The 20318-nt window shown below is 29.9% G+C and overlaps 1 protein-coding gene across 9 annotated transcripts in view; it reads right to left on the bottom strand.

The window, feature by feature from the left end:
* Positions 1–1114: 1114 nt before the first annotated feature.
* Positions 1115–20318, bottom strand: part of LOC139515940 (kinesin light chain-like) — a 47640-nt gene continuing 28436 nt past the window's right edge. For 8 of the 9 annotated variants that reach the window (XM_071305716.1, XM_071305714.1, XM_071305712.1 and 5 more), the window contains 9 exons: positions 16429–16528; positions 15859–15908; positions 14938–15005; positions 13314–13422; positions 10620–10769; positions 9505–9614; positions 5400–5460; positions 1456–4641; positions 1115–1381 (listed from right to left, as the gene is read on the bottom strand). In XM_071305716.1, the coding sequence (XP_071161817.1) occupies positions 4564–4641; positions 5400–5460; positions 9505–9614; positions 10620–10769; positions 13314–13422; positions 14938–15005; positions 15859–15908; positions 16429–16528 (726 nt within the window). In that variant the 3' untranslated portion in view covers positions 1115–1381; positions 1456–4563. Of the gene's footprint in view, positions 1382–1455; positions 4642–5399; positions 5461–6548; positions 6633–9504; positions 9615–10619; positions 10770–13313; positions 13423–14937; positions 15006–15858; positions 15909–16428; positions 16529–20318 lie in introns of all 9 variants that reach the window. The other variant, XM_071305711.1, reaches the window with a different exon arrangement.

The raw sequence follows: 20318 nt of genomic DNA, 5'->3' as shown, positions 1-20318 counted from the left end.
TGCTATTCTAATGCTATTTAAATTCATATTTGATTGGACCCTTTAACTGTATGTTTTGTTTCGATTTATGTTGGCGAAACATTAGTCTAACAACCAAATTATAAGCTTGGTATCTTTGATAACTTTCCAGTCCCATTCAGTGATGAAATCAGATTGTGGCTCTAACAAGTAGAAGAAACATGTGTTCATTTATTAGTATGAGATAGATAGATCATCCAAATCATGATGGTGTCTTTAAAACTTTCAAACAGAATACTTTTTCACCTTGGTTCAATAGATTCCTTGTAAGGGATTCTTATCAAGGAATTCATAGAAAAAGTAATTCCAGGAATATTGCGTTTAATGAGATTACTGTCTTCTTATGCAGGTGCAGCTAAAGAAAATGTTTTATTATATAAAAAAATAATTGATATAATTTCTTTCATCATTACATAAAGATGCAAGTACAGATAACCTAGAAATTATAAAAGAATCAGTGCAAACAATTTTGAATACTTTTACTAAAAAGGCTTATAATAATAAAATAGGGAATACATGTATGTCCATGGGACACAGATGATGCCCCAGTTTTAATATATTATTAAAGAGGGACATAGCTCAAGAAGGGTAATTGTGACACAACCTAAATTTGAATTTGATCTGTGTTATGTTGTAATAAACATTGTGTATAAGTTTCATAATATTTGGTTTGAGCAAATTTAAGTAAGAACAAACGAGGAAATTCTGCAATTTTTCCATTGGTAAAGTGTCATAACTCTAAAGGGTAAAAGTGATGCCACCTGAAATCAAACTGGATCTGTTTTTCGTAATAAACATTGTACATAAGTTTCATATTTCTTTGAGGCAAACTAGTCAGAGAACAGAAACGAAAACTGCAGCAATTTTTCCATATGTAAAGGTCCATAACTCTAGAAGGATAATAGTGAAGATACCCAAATATAAGCATTATGTATAGTTTTCATAAAATTTGGTTGAGGCAAACTAAAATTAGGGAATGGAAACCAATTTATTTTAAGACGTAGAGATGTTTTGGAGGAACTTATGTGCGAAGTACAGAGGGACAATGGTAAAACGTTATGTCCCCTGCGCCTGGTAAAAAAAAGATAAGTCTATATCATCTTACATATTGTTTAATAAATTAACAATGGAAAGTTGTTCATATTTGTACACAATAAGCTTGACACAAATTATACTATCACCAGGCAGTGCATTCATACACATTCATACAGTCAAACAAGGCATAAAACCATCAAATAAAACCTATAGCACTTTAATCCACCTAACATACTTATAATAAAGGCAAACTCCTCTATAAATTTGTACAGTGCCACTTTTTTCAAGCTTGCAGCCAATTGTTTTGAAATGATTTCTGATGCTGCAACTTCTCTATAAATTTGTACAGTGCCACTTTTTCAAGCTTGCAGCCAATTGTTTTGAATTCATTTCTGATGATGCAAATGAAAATTCTTTAATAGATAATTATTCTTATCTATTGATATAAACAAATATCAGTTCTGACCTATTTTTGCCATTTACAATGTGTTTTATAGATATTTTCTTTCAATTTGAATTGACTAAAAATTCTAATGAATAGAACATATAATTTCATGAAATTATTTTCTACAAAAAAAATTTATTCATTTACCCTAAATATATCACTAAATATCAATCAAATTATAATGAAGTTGACTAATCTTTAAAAATTTGAATTTAAAATATGAAAATTTCATGCCTTACAAATGAAAAGAAATATATTGGCACCTTATACAATTTTACTTTTATCACATAAATTCAGCAAACAAAACAATCATCAAGTTTATCATTTTGCTTAATAAAATTATTCTACAAATACAATGTGTTTAAAAATACCACTGAAATATCATTTTAACATTGAAGGTCAAAATACTTAGATTACACTAATACCCATATATTTTGACATTAAGTAATTCATTGTCAGAGCCCTATTTAACAATGCGAGCTCAAAGGAATATCTATCAGACTACCATAGCCAACAGAATCTATATTTTCAATATTATTTGTCAATACAGGGTGACTTTTATTCATTTGTGAAAATATTGGCTTGCCATTAAAACAAGAAACGAAAAGTAATATGAAGTTATGAACCATATAGATGCAAGCTTATCCGATTATCAGATAAAGAAATTTTCTTTTAGAGAAATTCAATGATATTTGTCAGCTCAATGTAACAATATGTCTGACATGTCTGATATGTCAAGGGGAAAGAATAACTATCTTTGTGACAAAAATTTGTGTTTTCTTCATTGTAGCATTGAGATAACATCTCTAATATGAAATAAAAACAAATTTGTATTATCTTATCTTTCAAACAGTCCATACTTAATGTACTACCAGCAGTGGCTCCACCTCCAATGCTTTAAAGTTAATAAGTCAATACTGTGTTGATTTAGGAATTAAAATAGGTAGTACATTAGGGCATGCAATATATATAGTACATTTCATTAAGGCCACATAATATAATTCATGGATTCTCGTCCCTCTATACTGAATATTGTTGACACTTATTATATTGGGCACTGTTCTTGAAAAATCTAGTTTCATAAATTCATACTTATTAAAGATAACAAACCATGTCCTGCTGAGATTTTCAAAAGTTCACTTATGATGGACTTAACTACCACCATTCACTCCCACTTTAAAAATTGTAGATGGGGATCTTTTTTTTATATACTAATTCTGTATCAAAAAATTGAACAAAATGATATTTATAATGTTTCTGGACAAAAGAAAGGTAGAAGGATGAGACTCATGGAACTTATTTTAACTGGCCTATTCAGCACTTTGTCATGGAATGAAGTCAAATAGTAAAGCATCATAATACATACGTAATACCTTATTACACAAAGCTTTTACCATTAACCAAAAATAGCAAATAGTATGGGAAAAGAACAAGTAGAAATTAATTATATAACCCAAAATATCATTTAAGTGTAATTTCTCTAACTATAACCAATTTACTACTGCCAACATATATACATATATTTTTAACTTTTGAACTTTCTATTGTAGTAAGATCTTTTCTGAGTTTGAGATCTTGAATCCTGGGTATCATTAATAACTCCTTGGTTTATTTTTAGACATGATGCAAGACTACATTTTATGATGAGATCATCCTTATGAACTGAGTATCTAAGCCTACATATACAGCCTAACAACGGTTTTATTTTTATCTTTTTTGTTACTTTCAGAAAAATCTTTATAAATACGTTTGTATGTCAACATTTCTAATTTTTCCAATATTTACAGAGAAAGGAATGAACAATTTACCTATTCAAAATCTATTGAATTCTGGGTAATATTCTACACCAAAAAGGTTGTTATTGGCTAACAATGTCAACAACAATGGGAATTCAACCAATGACATGATGTTATTTTCATTTGGGGTGTAAACAATGAAATTACCCATAATCTTTTAGATTCTGAAATTCTAATAACTGGCTCTTAAATAATTTTAATGAAGCTTAATATAGAATACTTGATAATGATTCATTCAAACGCTTTTGTATGTACACAATAACGTGATTCTGAATTTTGGAATATATCCTTTCAGAATTTAAAATGTGGAACATACAAAAAATAAAATAAAATGAGTAATAATTACTTGTCAAAGAAAATCCAGTTTTAAACTGATCTGTGCATATAATATTTCCAGTCTAATTGTGTTATGGTTAATTATTACATAATAAACACATCATTCTCTTATTTAATTTATACACCTCATGAATTTTCCAAGGCTAATACAATATGAAGAAATCATTTATATCTATGTAAGCAATCATTGTCTATTCTTCTATAACAGTAGACTATTTTTCCATTCAATCGTTTTAAAAAGAATTTGCACAAAATTTGAAAGACTGAAAATGAATTCTGAAAACCACAACACTCATAAATATTGATGATTTCACATTTGATACATTTTGTTTTTACAGCAAGTTAGAAGAAACTCAGAAAATTCTGCAACATTGTTTCCTTAAACAAACTACGCTTACTGACATTAATGAAGCTGTTTATGACTCAAATAAAAAATTATAATATTGTCAATCAATTTAAATTCTTTCTCTCTTTTATAAAGCAATTGATGTTGCTCAAAATGGATGGAATTTTTTTAACTGTATTTTTTTAATTTGAAATCATGCTCAAAGTTGACATTGACAAAATTTTCTGAATTACCTTCTGTTTGAATCTACTGTACTGAATTTTATCACATTTTCACACTATGATGCATTCTAATGAGTGAATGATGGAAGCGCTGTATGATACATTTGGAATGAACTCTTGTCAATACGGAGTTGCCTACCCTTGCCCCATCTAAATTTGTTATGATAAGACACCATTACTGAGATATAATGTTAAAATATGGAATAAATAAATTACATTGGATTAATGGCGTAAAATGCCATATTTACAAGAACTGAATCTGAAAGCGGCAAGACGAAATCTGACGATGCCCACAAATTAAAATCTCAAAAAAAAGCTTGTCAAATATTGCATTATTGTACATATAGTCTAAAACTATAGCTGTTGTCAAAATGGTCGATTAATGAGTTGATCTGAACTGGCAGTCCGTCCTTGTCGTAAATCACCATAAGAACGCCTACTTTCCTGAAATCAAACAAAGTATGTTTAAGTTATTTTCTGTATATGGACTTACTAAAAGAGTTCAGGTATGTTTGGTATAATACTGTCCTACTTATTTTCAGCCTCATCGAATATTTTTAGTTAATTTATTGTTCACCTTTCCAAAATTAATGCAGTTGTCACTTAAACCAAACAATATTATTTGTTAAACTGATGTGCACTGAGGCCTACAGCCAATAAGTTTAAGTTTCTGCAAGGAAACTTCTCAGCCCTGCCAGCACACTGTACTCCATTTTAATCATCAGGATAGCAGTAATAGATATAGGAAGATGTGATATGAGTGCCAATGAGACAACTCTCCATCCAAGTCACAATTTATAAAAGTAAACCATTATAATTTATAGGTAAAGGTATAACCTTCAATATGGAGCCTGGGCTCACACCGAATAGCAAGCTATAAAGGGCCCCTAAAAATTACTAGTGTAAAACTATTCAAACAGGAAAACCAACGGTTTAATCTATACTAAAAAAAAAAACACATATAAACTACATAAACAGACGACAACTACTGTACATCAGATTCCTGACTTAGGACAGGTGCAAACATTTGTTAACTTTAAGGAACTGATGACTTATTTTCTTGTTACATATGAACTATTTGTCACTGGGTGTTACAGAAACAAGGAAGGTTTATCATAATAATTTGAATGACGGATGGATGTCTGTTTAAAGTCGATCTACAAATTAAGTGCATATTCAGGACGACACATCTGGATACTTACACTTAATTTTTCCTCTTTATTATTTGTGGGGAGCACTGACATGGAGCTTGCTCTTTTCATACTGAAAATACAAAGGTCAATATCAAAGTTATCTTTAAATCAATGAAAACATAAACAACTCAAACTGCCTTCCTCCTATCATAAAGAAAAGATAAAAGCATTTTAGAATTTACATTTCACTTCATCAGATACACTGTACGAGACCAATTTACCACAGAACAAATAACTTTCTTTACTACTTTAAAATAATGTTTTTTTACTCAAAAAAATTCTATTTATGCAATTGTTTTTCAAATGTTATTTTCAGGGTCATTCTATACAGGTTGATGCTGTGATGAAATCTGCTCTGTGTATAAGGAATGCATTTAGTGCAGGCATTTTGTGTTGGAAACTGTTCATGTTTAGGTGTGCATCTTTCAAAACATTATTCTAAAAAAAATGCATATAATATCTAAATCTAAATACATATTTATTATTTAACATAATCAATCCATATATTTCATATTGAATACATTTATACTTATATAATATATATTTCAATTCATAATAAGATAATACAACACAAGCTAGATTTATGAGGCTGATTTTGACATGTTCATAGATTAATTTCTTAAGTAACAACCCTGTAATTAACCATATAATTAATTAATATTTCTATAATCTGCATAAATAGTCTAGACAAAATATCTGAAATACACATTATAACCAAATATTTTGTCTATCCGAGATCTATGTAAGCTGGAAAAACATGATCTTGGATTTTATCAAGCATAAAATAAATAGTTCTACAACAAAGTGTGTATTATATAACTTTTTAGAAGAAGCATTTGTTTTTTCAAAATTTAAATCATAAATATCAAAAGTTTAATTTTCAATATATAAATTTGAACATGACAAACATCCAAACTTTTTTTCAGATTTTTTCAAAATTTAAATCTGAATATCCAAAAATGTTCATTTCATCAATAAAATATGGAACAAATGAAAAGCCATATTCTATTTTGTAATTGTAATTTATTTTTAAAATTTCATTGCTTGATAAAATCCACATGTAGATGGTCTAGCGGTCTGAAAAGCTGAATGTCAAGTGCAGATATACAAATGTATATTTAGGATTAGTGATACAAGGGACAAACCAATATTACAAACCTCCTTCCCGACATATCGTTAGTATCCCCGTCATTTGTACCCCAATAACGAGGTAGAGGGGTATTTTGTTCATAGTAATACCAACTGTTATAATAAATCAGAATATTAATATGGAATCACATCATGCAAGTCTATATCTAAAAGAGGTCTATATTACGTAAAACCAGATCCTTGTTATGTTTGCTATATCAATAGTCAAGATAAACCTAACCAAAAAAAAGTTTCTCTCTTGTTTATGAATTCAAAGCAGATCAAAATTTTACTTTTTGCACTTTAATAAGTGTTCTTTATATTCATGTTTTGTTACTTAAACTGTAACTTCAGAAATTATTGCTTTTTTTGTATTATTGCAAAAATTACAACTCTTTTTTTTAATTTGATAGCTTTATTTTACGTAGCATTTCCTGAAACCTCAATAGTTCATCTCCATTTTTAATATGCAAGCAATAATTAAAGAATTTTAAGTATTTAATTTTCATTTCCTTTTTGTGTGATTTAAATTTAAGAGATTTTCATCAAACATCTGGGCTTTGTTATTCAACTTTTAAGTTTTGAAGAGAAATTACATTTACAAGTCCGGTAGAAATTTGACCCCCATTCAATAAACATCAACCTACCAAGAGTTAATTTTAGTTTAGTTTAGATATATCCATATAGCCCATGGGGAAAAAATTAGTCTTGTAAATATCTTTAAAAGTGAAGATGATATAGCAAAATCCATATCAAAATACAACCACCTTCCATTTCCAAATAAATATTAATATATTCCTATAAAAAAAATCTGAAAAATCCACTAAAAAAAAAAGTTATCAGTGTTTATACTTAATATGTATAGAATGAAAAAGGGTACCGGTATATATTTCACCAAATCATTCATTATCTTAAGTTTGTGTGCAATCTGCAGCATTTACTACAAGCCCCCTACTCCAAGACCAACAAACAACTTATCAGGCTAGTAAAAATTCCCACAGAATCTTTTAAAAATTCGCAAAATACCTTAAAAAAGTCATCAAGGTCAACAAAAATATTGTGATTGAAAAAAACATACTCATTTGCAAAACCAGTAAAACACATATATAAGTTTTCTTTTAATACAACTGTAATCACTTTTAAGAAAATTGGCATTATGCAAAGAAACAGTGCCAAAACAAAAATAAAATAACACACCATTTCTACTTTTGTGAAAAATTTCAAATCCTAAACGTCAAGAAAGGATATATGAAGGATAAGAGAAGAAAATTATTTTGAGGTGACTTTTTAAAGGCCAGAAAAACAAGACGTTCTAATGTTATACACGACTAGCAAGTTATTAGCATGTGTTATATTGTCTATAGAAAGTAATACCTGCTATTGCAATCAGAGAGCGTGAAGACCAAAACAGGCTCACTACAAAAACACAACCTTCTTTAACAAATCTTTGGTAAAATGATATTTTCAAATGTACAAAAATTAAAAACCAAATATGTGTCAAAACTGACAGAATCGCCAAAACAATTAAGGTCAAGTTGCAGTAATATAATGCCTCGTAAAAATCTAAAAAGCTTTTATCCAGCAATTTTCTTACTTTTGAAATGTCCGAAGCGTATGCAAGATAGCCTGTGGATGAACCCTCGTTTTTTTTTACCGATCAATGCTTTTGGGGACATAATGTTGGAATCCCCATGTGTTGGAAATTGGAAACCCTAATTACTTGAAAACGGCTGATTGAAAGGCATAACAATTAAGATGTAGAAAGAAGATAATTTTTCTAGAATCCATCAGGAACAATAACTCCTGAACCCATAACAGTTTCTACCTGTATGACAGCCAACAACCAACCTAAAATTAGTACCCTGTAAAAATGTCTGAATCTGCCCCTGATAGCCTTAACTATAAGTGAATGCAATTCAATTTGACAATCAACGATCAATCAATTGTGTAAAGTCTTTGTGGCCCAAAGTTATCTTAACTTTATATGCTAAATAAAGACAAAGAGTTGTGAACTAAAAATATTATAAGATTGGAGATTTTACTGCAAAAATTCAAAACCCTTATTTGGCATTTTTATTAGGAAGATCATATCATAGGGAACATGTATATGATTCGACTTCCTTGATGAAAAACATTTAACCCAAAGCAGGACAGACAGATGACTAATGAACAAATGAATGGACGGATGCACAGACCGTAAAACATAATGCTCCTCTACTATTGTAAGTGGGGCATAGAAATTACAGTGCCATGCACAAGTATGCAGAAACTTTGATATAATTTGATCTATTGGACACAAAAAATTAAACTTGCTATAAGATCTTAGGTTCATTAAAATAAAATTAAATCATCTAAAAAAAAATTATCTGTATATGTAAAGGTTGGTCTCAGGTTAAAAAAGCATTCCACACAACATTTAAAACACCTTTTAAAATAAACCCCTTTAAAATTTTGCATATTCCCAACAAGTTGTACAACTGTCCATAGAATCAAATTAGTGGGACATTTCTACTGTAAAATTACTTCAACTTGACCTTTAGTAACTGGTGACATTTTCAACATTTTTATTTTCATTATTTAAGATTTAATTTTTCGTATATATTCTTCTAGTTCTAAAAGATGTTTTGTTAAATAACACGTTTTTTCACATCTAAAAATAACCTTACCATTGCAAATATAAAAGTACATATACAAGTAATTTTTAGTAAAATGTAGGCAATTATAATATGCAGTAATACAATTGTTAACGATTTTTACAAATAACAAACTGCTCTATAAAGCTGCAAGCTTTAAAAGTGAGTAGGGTTCATAAAAAAAGTAACCACCAAATTAAAAGGAACGTTACACTGATATCCGCTTACCAAATCTCGTGTTTACAACACTTTATACTGTTTACAATATATAAATGCAAGGCAAGATTAAAGCAACAGATGAAGGACTTCCAATGTAGGTTACCCACAATTCCTCCATCACCATAGCAACTTACCTCCCAGAATTCTCGTCACCTTTTCCTTTTAATTTCTGCACCAGTTTTGCACTGCTACGTCGTATCGAGGCTCGTAGTTTGGAAAAAGACCCACTTCTCTTTAATTTGCCCTACGTAATTTGAAGGTAATATTTTAAATGATGGAAACAAAAGTTTGGACAAAAAAATGCAAAAAACAACCGAGCTGCTTGAACTTAAAATAAACCAAAGAAACTCAAAGTTTGCAATTATCATTTTTCAAAGCTTATTTTCTCTCAACATTTAAAACATTTTTTTTTTTTTAATTTCTGCCAAATATTTGTAAAAATATTGTGACAAGGTCGACTTTAAGGTAGTATAAGTACAACACAGCCATAGATTAAGTTACGTCACTGTTAATAAATAGCAAGCTATATTTCGGGATTATCACACGTGCAAATACATATATAGTTCAGGACAAATTTAACAGCTTGTCACAATACTACTTAAATACAATGCTTTTACTTTATTAATGTGAAAGAAAAACCATCGAAGTGAAAAATTAGCAGGATGCATGCACGCTGAAGTAAAGACTTTGCACTCATGCAAAAATAACCATACGCATGAAAAACCTAGCTCAACAATCCTTTTCTTATTCATTCATTGAAGCCGCAGTTAAAAGCATGATAATTTGTTATTGCATTTTCTTCATTCCAGGGACAAGTTTGAAATGAGATGCTGTTACTTTTTTTTTTTTCAGTACAAAATTTTTTTTTGGTACAAAATAATTTGAATATAAAATGTTCCAATTATATATTTAAACTTAAGGTCCCTTTATTCCAACAGTTTAAAAAAACATGCAGGGTTATGGGCATGCAAACAGACCACCGTTAAATAGCAATCACCAATCAGAATTTAAAAATAATTTAGTTCAAATTTAACTTTACAAAAATAAAATTATAACGAAATGGTGAAAAAATACTATCCTCCAAATAAATAAAAAATAAGGGGAGATAATCATTCCAGGAAAGCAACAAAATAAAATTATTAATAGCAAACAAAATGAATAGCAGGATGTGGAAAAATGACGGGGTTTCTAAATCTAAAAGATTTTGGCTGTGCAATACTTATACTTACCGGAAACGAATGATACTTACGTCATCGTATTCCGTAGAATTATTGTGAGATATGTTTTCCATAGAGCCTTTGAGTACTCTATCTCGGCTGGCCGATCTCCGTCGGTTGTTGTTTGTATATTCACTGCCTATGTCGGTTAAGTTGGTCTGTTGTTTGACAACATCTAAGGCCTATCAGAAAACCAAAATGTGTCAGGGAAATAAAAACGAATGTCTTGCCTTGCCTTTCAAAACTACCCCAATGTTACGATACCTTGCCTTTCTCAAGTATCCCAATGTTAATCTTGCCTTGCATTTTATAGACAGAGAAAGCTTCTTAGAAGATAGTTATTAGTTAACAAAACAGTACAATTAGAAAATCATCTGGATTCAGTTAAGACAAATTTTTGTCGTCTTTTCTGCCAAGAAACAGCTCTCTGGAAGAATCTAGATATACAATAAGAAACAAACACATGCCAAAATCAGCCTCCTTCTCATGCTTGTGTTATTCATTATGTGGTGGAAAACTTAAAGAAGTTTTATAACCATAAAAGTTGTTAAGTAACTAGAAAAATATGTCAACATAATTTCAAAAAGATGTAAAGAGGAATTTATGTGATAATAAATGCAAGATACATGTGTTGGGTGGACCTAACTAACTTAAGGATTCTTGCATTCAAAATTTCAAAGAGTATATCACTTGCTAAATATTGACAATCAATATATTTAAACAACTAAAATTTTAATACTGTGGATTCTTTTATTTTCGTGGCCATTAATTTTTGAGATAAAGGGAAAATTGTATATTTGTGCAAATTTGATTTCAGGGTTTTTAAAACATACCATCTGATAGGTTATTTGTCACAAAAAATGTGTACCCACTAATAATGAATCCACAGTAACAAAAAACAACCACATTTATGAATAGAACATAGCAATAATACATACAAATGTTTATAAAAAATATAATTTACAATTCAATCACTAAATGTAATGAACATGTAGTAAATAAATCAGTAGAAATAAAATCTACAAATATGAGGCCATAAAAAACTTCACTAGACTATCATTCCAAATCCACACCCATCTTAGCAATTTTCATACTTCCAAAATTTCAAGATGTGTCTTTCCAATATTTCAAACTCTAAATTGCAATAAGTTTTTTTTTAATATAGCATAAATTTATAATCTCCATTTTGCCAACTAACTTTTCCTTTTCATTATTGCTTTAGCTGTTCAAGTTCATATCTTAAAATCAAACTTAATTTAGCATAGTTTTTATGGGAAGACAATTTTGAGACTTGAGAAATTTTTGTCATTTGATTATTGGCGTACTATTGGCATGGAACAAAGCCCAACATAAAATACTTCAATTCAGTTCCCATTTTCAAAAGTGAGGAATACATGTATCTTTATCTATTTATCATGGCCTAAATCTAAACACTGCTAAGAAACAGCAAGCTAAAAAGTAATGACGTATGTAAAGTAATTTCTATCAATCCCAGTTCAGGCCTGAAATACATTTACTGTAAAACCACAATGCTTACTTTCTTGCATATTTTTTCACTTCATTTTCCCCCAATGAAAATAATTAAATGGCATTTTGGGTAAGCAGTAAATTAATTAACCTTTTCATTTTATATGAACTACAATATTTTACAACTACATAAAAATCAGTACAAACTTTTAATTTTGATAAGTTCACCATAAGAAATTCTTCTATCACTTTGTATGAGCATTGCCATCTGAAATATGTGCCTTTATGCAAGTTATGATTTGAAATACTTTGCTTTTCAGTTTGCTTGGTTAAAGTCTGTAAAATCAATGATTTTTTTTCAAATAAATATGAAAATGGAATTTTCTACTTTTTTATCTGTCTTTGTATAAAAACATACAATCCTTAATAAACCTACAATAAGTTTTAATTCTCTATCAGTGCTAATCCAGAAAAAACTATGTGGGGTGCTGGAAGGCACTTTTATTATGACCTTCACCCATACATGATTTGAACTTTGCAACCTGACCCTACCCATACAACAATAATATAAGTGCCATCAAACACTTCACCCAATATATTTTTCTCTGGAATAGCCCTTTAGAATCTGCTTTATAAAATTATTTTTTTTTTATTTTATTTATTTAAGTTTTATCAGATTTTCATTTTTCACATTTTCATCTGATTTTTCTTCATGGCATATGACTTTTGGAATCATATCTAACTATCAAGTCTTTCAGGTAGAAGTTGAACACTGTTGTTTAAATAGGACTGTTTAAGTCGAAGACAAATCTCATTGTTTTTCAGCAGCTTTATGATCTGCCATGATTAGAATTTTTGTATATCAGAAGAACATTGAGTGCATGATCAAAAGTAGCTTACTGTAGATTTATTAATATTTGTTGAATAGCAATTTTCGTGGATTTCGTGGTAACCACAAATTTAAATTTTCAACAAATTACAAATTTCCTAGAGAAATATATGCAGACTTTGCCAAAACCACAAAATTAAATATCCACGAATCATGTAAGTTTTCCTCAATTCAAGAAAATAAATGACTCCACAGTAAATTTCTAATCTTAAATCTTTCTCTTTAAAATGACCCCCCAAGTTCTAAATGATTTCCAAAAAGCAAAAAATTAAAAAATATAAATGCCAAAGAACAAAATCCCACACAGATATACAGAAAAGTTTTCATATTATATAAATATCAACATTCACAAACATTCCAATCTACTTACATTTTTCTTGGACCGCATTGCACATTCCTCTAATGTTTCGGCAGCTTCATACTTTCCCTGACGACGATATAAAGCGCCCAAATTTTTTAATGTTGTGGAAACTGTGGGACTGTAAAAAATAAAAAAATATAACAACTATAATTTTGGCATTTTGATTTTATAACGAAGTACTTTTATTTTATTCATCGGTGACTTGTAAATGACAGTGTCATGTCATCTACCACCTTCAAATAGTAAATATCACATTAGCATACCATGTCGGACAGAAAGGGTTTAAACTGGGTGGAAACAAAATTTCAATGAAAGCTCTATATTAGTTTTCATCTGTTAACTCCCTGTTTAATAAATATTTGCAATTGGATTGGATACACTTTAATAAATAAATAATTGTCAGTGGCTGTTTTTGAATATGCAGTAGAGATTTGTTCTACAGTGATGATGAGATGGTGTAATAAACTTGTACCATAGTTGTCGTAAACTTTTGTAAACTGTTGAGTTGATGATACAGCATACAAATCAAAACTGGTATTTCTATATTGACTCACATTCTAAATCTAGATCACAATTCTATGCTTGGTTTGGCAGTATTGATTTTATTCAATACAGGTAACTAACACTTCACACAAAATCAACATCATCCGGAAAAATCAATCTTCAATTTTTTAAGTAAAATGTTCTATGAAGACATATCAAACTGTGAATAGTCCATACGATAACAGAGAGAGGATTGGATTTGATATTTGGTGTTTTAATGCCACTTTTAAGAACAGTATTTAGGCTACTTCGTGGCGGCCAGATTTTATTGGGGGAGGAAGCTGGAGTGCCCAGAAAAAACCACCACCCTTCATCGGAAAACTGACAATCCTATAGTCAATAGACAACTTTTTAGTTCGTTGCAAATCTGTCAAACACTTTGGTTTCAGTGAAAATCATTCATGCGTTTAGGGGTCATCACTTCCGTTCCTTTGTTGAGCGATTGGTGGAAAAATAATATGCTATATTGCACGAATTATTCGGCAAATTAAATTCTTATAATTGATATTCAGCACGGATATCATAAGGGAATTGTGATAAGGGCTGTTCCAGAAAATACTATGTCCCCCCCAGGGACGGCACTTTTTTTTAACCCCCACCACCCACAGAAATAAAATTTAATTAGAACAGCACTCCCTTTGCATTTTGGTATTTCAAATACAACCACCCACATAATATTTAAAAAAATTGCCTTCCCTGGGGGGGACATAGTATTTTCTGGAACAGCCCTAAGGTACCTAAGGAACAAACATTATATTTAGTTTATCCTGCGAAAGGACGATCAATTAGACGCTTGATGAACGTTAATAGTGTGGGAATACAGGCCCCCTTTCATTTAGTAAATGACGTCATAAAGGCATGCATAATTGAAGAGTTTTTTCAGGTGACAGACAAACTAGAAAGTGGTCTATAAAGATTGAAGTCCACACAAGCACAACTGGGGTTCGAGCTCACAACCTGAGTGTTGTCTGGCTAATGATTATAGTAGTAAATACTTAGACCACTCCGGCACTCTGCCACAGAGGCTACCCAACAGAGAGATGAAGATGATAAATAACAAACAAGGACCATAGAAAACAATTTAACCTACCTGTCTATTTTTGCAGTTTTATGCCAACCACCATACTCAGGCATTGGTGTACCATCTTTCAATTTTCCCTGAAATATAACATAAATAAATTTAGATATTACCGTTCTCAATCTTACCTACAATAATAAACCCTGTATTCAGGTGCGTAGTATATGCATAAAACGTTCAGCATGTCGAAGGATATTTGCTGTTTTTATTTACATAAGAGAATGTACCAAGTCAGGAGTATGACAGTTTTTATCCATCTGTTTGATGTATCTGAGTTTTTGATTTTGCTATTTGATTAGGAACTTTCCGCTTTGAATTTTCCTCGGAGTTCAGTTGTTATTTTACTTTTTAATAGTGTTTTTTTTGGCCATTTAGGAATTGATATCAAATCATCACCTGTTTATCATTAAAATCATAATGTTGATCTCTACTTTTGATTTACAAGTGCTAATATGTTTCTCTCTATATTTATCATCTTTAAACCTGGAATGACCTATCTCCTTCTGATCTATATATGATTACCTCAACTACATTTAAATATATAATTACAAGGGTGTTCAATGTCCTTGGCCAGTATCTCAGGACTTACATAGATGACCCTTTTTATTAATTAGGAAATTGTTTAGAAACTTTAGCACCGACTCCCTCAGGCAAATTTGCAATCTGTTTAGGTCCTTTTCGGTCATATAGTTCATCAGGTATCAGGACATTAATGCATTCAGTAACTTTCAAATGTTTAGGTTTTGAGCATCCCTAATGAAGGTAAATCCAGTTGCATTATATTTGTAAAGTGTTTTTATTGCACACAATGTTTTTTCTATTTCATTTAAAACAGAAACCTTCTCAACATAACATAGGTATATCTACAATCAAAACTATTAGAAGACTTGTATCAACAGTTGACCTCTCATCTAAAGTTGTACTTCTGCTTACCTTATTTTCTTCCCTTTCCTCAGCTTGCATCCATATAGGTTTATTATCACCTGAAATAAAGAAAATGTTGAAATAAGAGACATCTATTTACACTGAACTACATTGTAGTACACTTTTTTGTTTAGGGGCCAGCTGAAGTCCATCTCCAGGTGCATAATTTTCTCACTGGGTTGAGGACCCATTGATGGCCTTAGGCTGTTTACTGCCATTTGGTTGGGTTGTTCTCTCTTTGACACGTTCCCCCATTTTCTTACATTAAATGGTACCAAATACTTAACAAAAATTTATCTATAACTTTGAGATTTAAAATTCCAAAAGATTTTACTACCCATTCTTAATACATATTCTTAAGATAAGAGTGTTACAGAAATACTTTTTTTTATTGCACTCCGAAACATATTTGCAACATTTAATACTGTGCCCCAACCTATGGTAGTCATATAAATGAAAATCATAAAATCTTATCTTCTTTATGAGATCTTTTAAAGCAAGTTAACAATGTACTATCTGTAAGTGAAACTGTTTCTTAAATATGCTAAATATCATGTATTAGTTCATCATAAAGCTTACCGTCCACTTTTCCAAATTCTTTTTCATGTGCTCTGGTTAGTACTTCTTTATATAAAGCTTCAGCTAACTTATATTTTCCTTGTTTTAAATAAGCTGATGCCTGGAATGGTACAATTGTGTGTAAAATTATCATACAATTTAACTTGTCTTTCCTGGAGTACTCCAACTTAGTTACCATCTTCAATTATTTAAAAACTCTTTATCTCAAATTTAACAATTCTTTACTCAAAATCAGAAATAATATCATTTCACAAAAAAAGTTTGGACAAATGATCTTGAATCAATTTAATTCAAATATCTAATTTTTGTATAAAATATCTCTGAACTTATCACAAACATTTTTTTTTTAATGTCAAAAATGATAAAAAATCAAGTAAGAATCAATTTATAACACAACTTAAACAAAATTCGACAATAAAGTTTTTGAGCTAGAGGGAAAAAAACATGTAAAGAAAATGCATTTTTTTTCAATAGAATTAAAGGGAAAATTCGCAAAAAAATAAAAATTTGATATTATGTTCATCCTAGATAAATAAGCATATTCTCAAAATATTAAAGCTTTATTCCTCTAGACAAGCGAGTTATTTGATTTTTAAAATCGACTCTTAATTCTCGGCAAGACGCCATCTTGAACACCAATGACCACGGCTATCTAATTACCACAAAGTCCTAGTACACGGCATGACATGTCCGTTAATCAGTGTTAATATGACTTGCCTAGCGTCATTAAGTTTACATTTTTGGCACCGAGATACAGTATCAAGTATTCCATAGGAATTATGCTATAATAATGTTAAAGTAGTCTCAATAAAGTGAAAAAAGTCCGGAGATATTTATTATAAACTGAGATTCATGTCTTATGTAAATGTTTTTTTAAATGCTTTTTTCTAACGTATATTTTTAGCTTATTTTGGGTTTTTACCTAACTTGACCTATGTTCAAAAACTTGTCTTTTTGTAATCAGCATGGCTTTATATCGGTCATTACCGGGGTATTGTAGATGTGACATATTAAGGTATTAACGGTCGACTTCCTGGCAGGCTTGTTTAATTTAATACACAATGAACAAGGTCAATGAATCACGTGCGTGATCGCGAGTGAACCAGGTGTGCACAGGTAAAATTTATAAAATATACTATACCAATATAAAACTGTCCGTAATATACGGCCTGTGTACAAAATTTTATAAATTTATAAAATTAAGAGTGGTTGTAAGAATACGACACGTATAGATTATCCCAATGTTATCTATTTTTAATTTTACTTTTATTTATATTTTAGCACCTATTCTACCGTTTTTATACAATTTTTGGTCCCGTTATTTCTTATAAGTAATTCATCTTATTGTTTATATCGTCACATAATATGTGACTTCATTTTCACTCTAGAAACAGTGATATATTTCAAAATGAATGCCGTTTTTTAAATAATTGTTCATTCATTTTACATGTGAAATAAGAATATCAGACTATACAAATGCAGAATGTACTGTGCAGGTTTGCTTCCGTATAACCAGATAAGAGGACTGAAAAGAACTGTCATATTAAAACAAGCACGGTCAAATCAAAATAAAAAATATATGTGAGTAAAAGTGAACTGGAACTGCAAAATTAAAAACCTTTGATCTCGAGTGTATTGGTAATAAATTTATGTAGGCCTATTTGTACAGCATAGCGCTCCTTCCATAATCCAATTGCTATCAGATAATCTATATTTTTCATAAGATGTACCGACCTCACTTAAATCTGAGACTATGTGTTATAGTAGTCTCAGCTAAAATCTAATCACGGCCGAACGCTAGAAGTAAAAATGTATTATTCAAATGTCTAAATTTAGTGTTCCCGTACATTTATTTCTTTCCTATTTAAGACATTTAAAATGCTTTTGTAAAACTAGTTCTATTATTCCTTTAAAAAAAAAAAAACATAAATAAATGATAAGAGTGCATATATCATTTTATTCCGAAAACTAAATTTTAATTTCCATACTTTAACCGGTTCATTTTTAGTTTAGTAACTTATTTGAATTTAAATAAAATAATAGCACCAAATATAATTAAATAATTCCACGGCGATTCACTTGTATTTATCAACACCTTGAAAATTTGTGTATTTTAAAAACGCGACCTCCTGTCTTATAATCCACTGATCCGAATAGACAGTCACACCTGGCACGGTGTGCCCTAGAGGCCAAGTTAATTACCAATCTGCAAATAACATTTTACCTTCACAAGTATTGTCGGAGAATAATACACACATCGCATAAACCTAGTAATAGCGTAGATAGTCTAAGGTCAATAAGAGTAAACCTATTTATTGTCTTAACAGTGTAAAGTTATATACTTCAATTTATTCACTTTATCAGTATGAAAAAGCATATATTAAAGCAAAAAAAAAAAAAAAAAAATTTCTACAAAAATAAATCGAAATATATACGGGAAATATAGAACATTTATCTCATGAATGTGTACAACTGCACGTCTGTGCGTTTTATTTTCTTATTATCGGATGGTTATTAGATATAGCATTAGTCATCGGCGCGCTTACGATTACGTTAAAATATGATTAAAAACCAAGACTTTTAATGATTGTATTTTAATTCCCGGCATGCAAAAACCAGGAGAAAACGTCACGACCTACAGGAAGTAGTTAATATTTTTTCATTAATTATTGAATTTCTCCTTTATTACTGCACATATAGCGATAAAACTTTGTGAATATATATATTATGTCACAATGAACATATTTAAACCATAAGTAAAAAATCGTGAATTTTCCCTTTAAACAAAACCTTAATTTTTACAAACAAAATTTATAAATGCAATGTTTGTGTTTAATACTGTGGACTCATTATTATTTGTTGGATACCAATTTTCCTGGATTTTGTTAATAGAAAGGAACCACAAATCTAAAAGTTTCTACAGGAATGTGTGCAGACTTTAGAAAGCCATAAAATCTTATATCCAAGAAAATGCAAGAAAATGCAAGTACAAATGTATCCTTAATCCAGGAATAAAGGTACCCATGAAAGTAAATGTATCTGCAGTATTACAAGAAATGCAACTAGTCTACGAGGGAAATAACTGAAATTTCCATTTCAAAATTGGAACTATATTCTACTGAAACATGAAAAAAATATATCTTTCAGTAATTTGTGGGTTATCTTTAGATTTCCAGTAATATATACATGCATTTATCTTAATTTCTGTTACAACTGTATATAGATCTGCATATGTTTATGTATTGCTCCAGTGTTTATAGAATTTTAAAGATTTTCTAATCATATATCTTAAGATTTCCAGTAATATTTATACATGTATTTAATATTGTAAAATACCATCCTAATCTCTGTTATATAGATCTGCGTATGTTTATGTATTGATAGTGTATATAGAATTATAAAGATATTTTAATCACATTGTACTCACTTTTGATTAAACATAGAGAATTGTACAAAACATAGAGAATTGTACATGGAACATTTAATATTTACATAGAATACTGAACTTGCAATTAAAAATTGTGAAACATGATAGAATTTTTTTAAAGTTGCTAATGTATGCTTTCTCTCCTTACAGGAAACCCTCATATTATAAGCACTATACATACAATTCCCCAATAATAAGCTCTATAAAAGCTGCATTACTATATGTGTATGTATGTTATTGGAATGATCAATAAATAGGATTGATGTTGATGATAATGAGGTCAAAATAAAATCAGGATAGATTTTTTGTATGATTCATCACTTATGCATTAAAAACAGTCCACTAATAGATACTAGCTTAGTGTTTTTGTACTAAATTAATGTCAACTTATCCTAGCTTTTGGACAGATGAAAAACTCAACCAATTTTCTTAACTATTTCCGAAGTCTTTTAAACATTTTTTT

The sequence above is a fragment of the Mytilus edulis genome, chromosome 3, assembly GCF_963676685.1.
Source record: "Mytilus edulis chromosome 3, xbMytEdul2.2, whole genome shotgun sequence".
Taxonomy (NCBI): Eukaryota; Metazoa; Mollusca; class Bivalvia; order Mytilida; family Mytilidae; genus Mytilus; species Mytilus edulis.
Note: the sequence above shows the minus strand (reverse complement) of the source record. Positions and strands in the feature narration are given on the sequence as shown.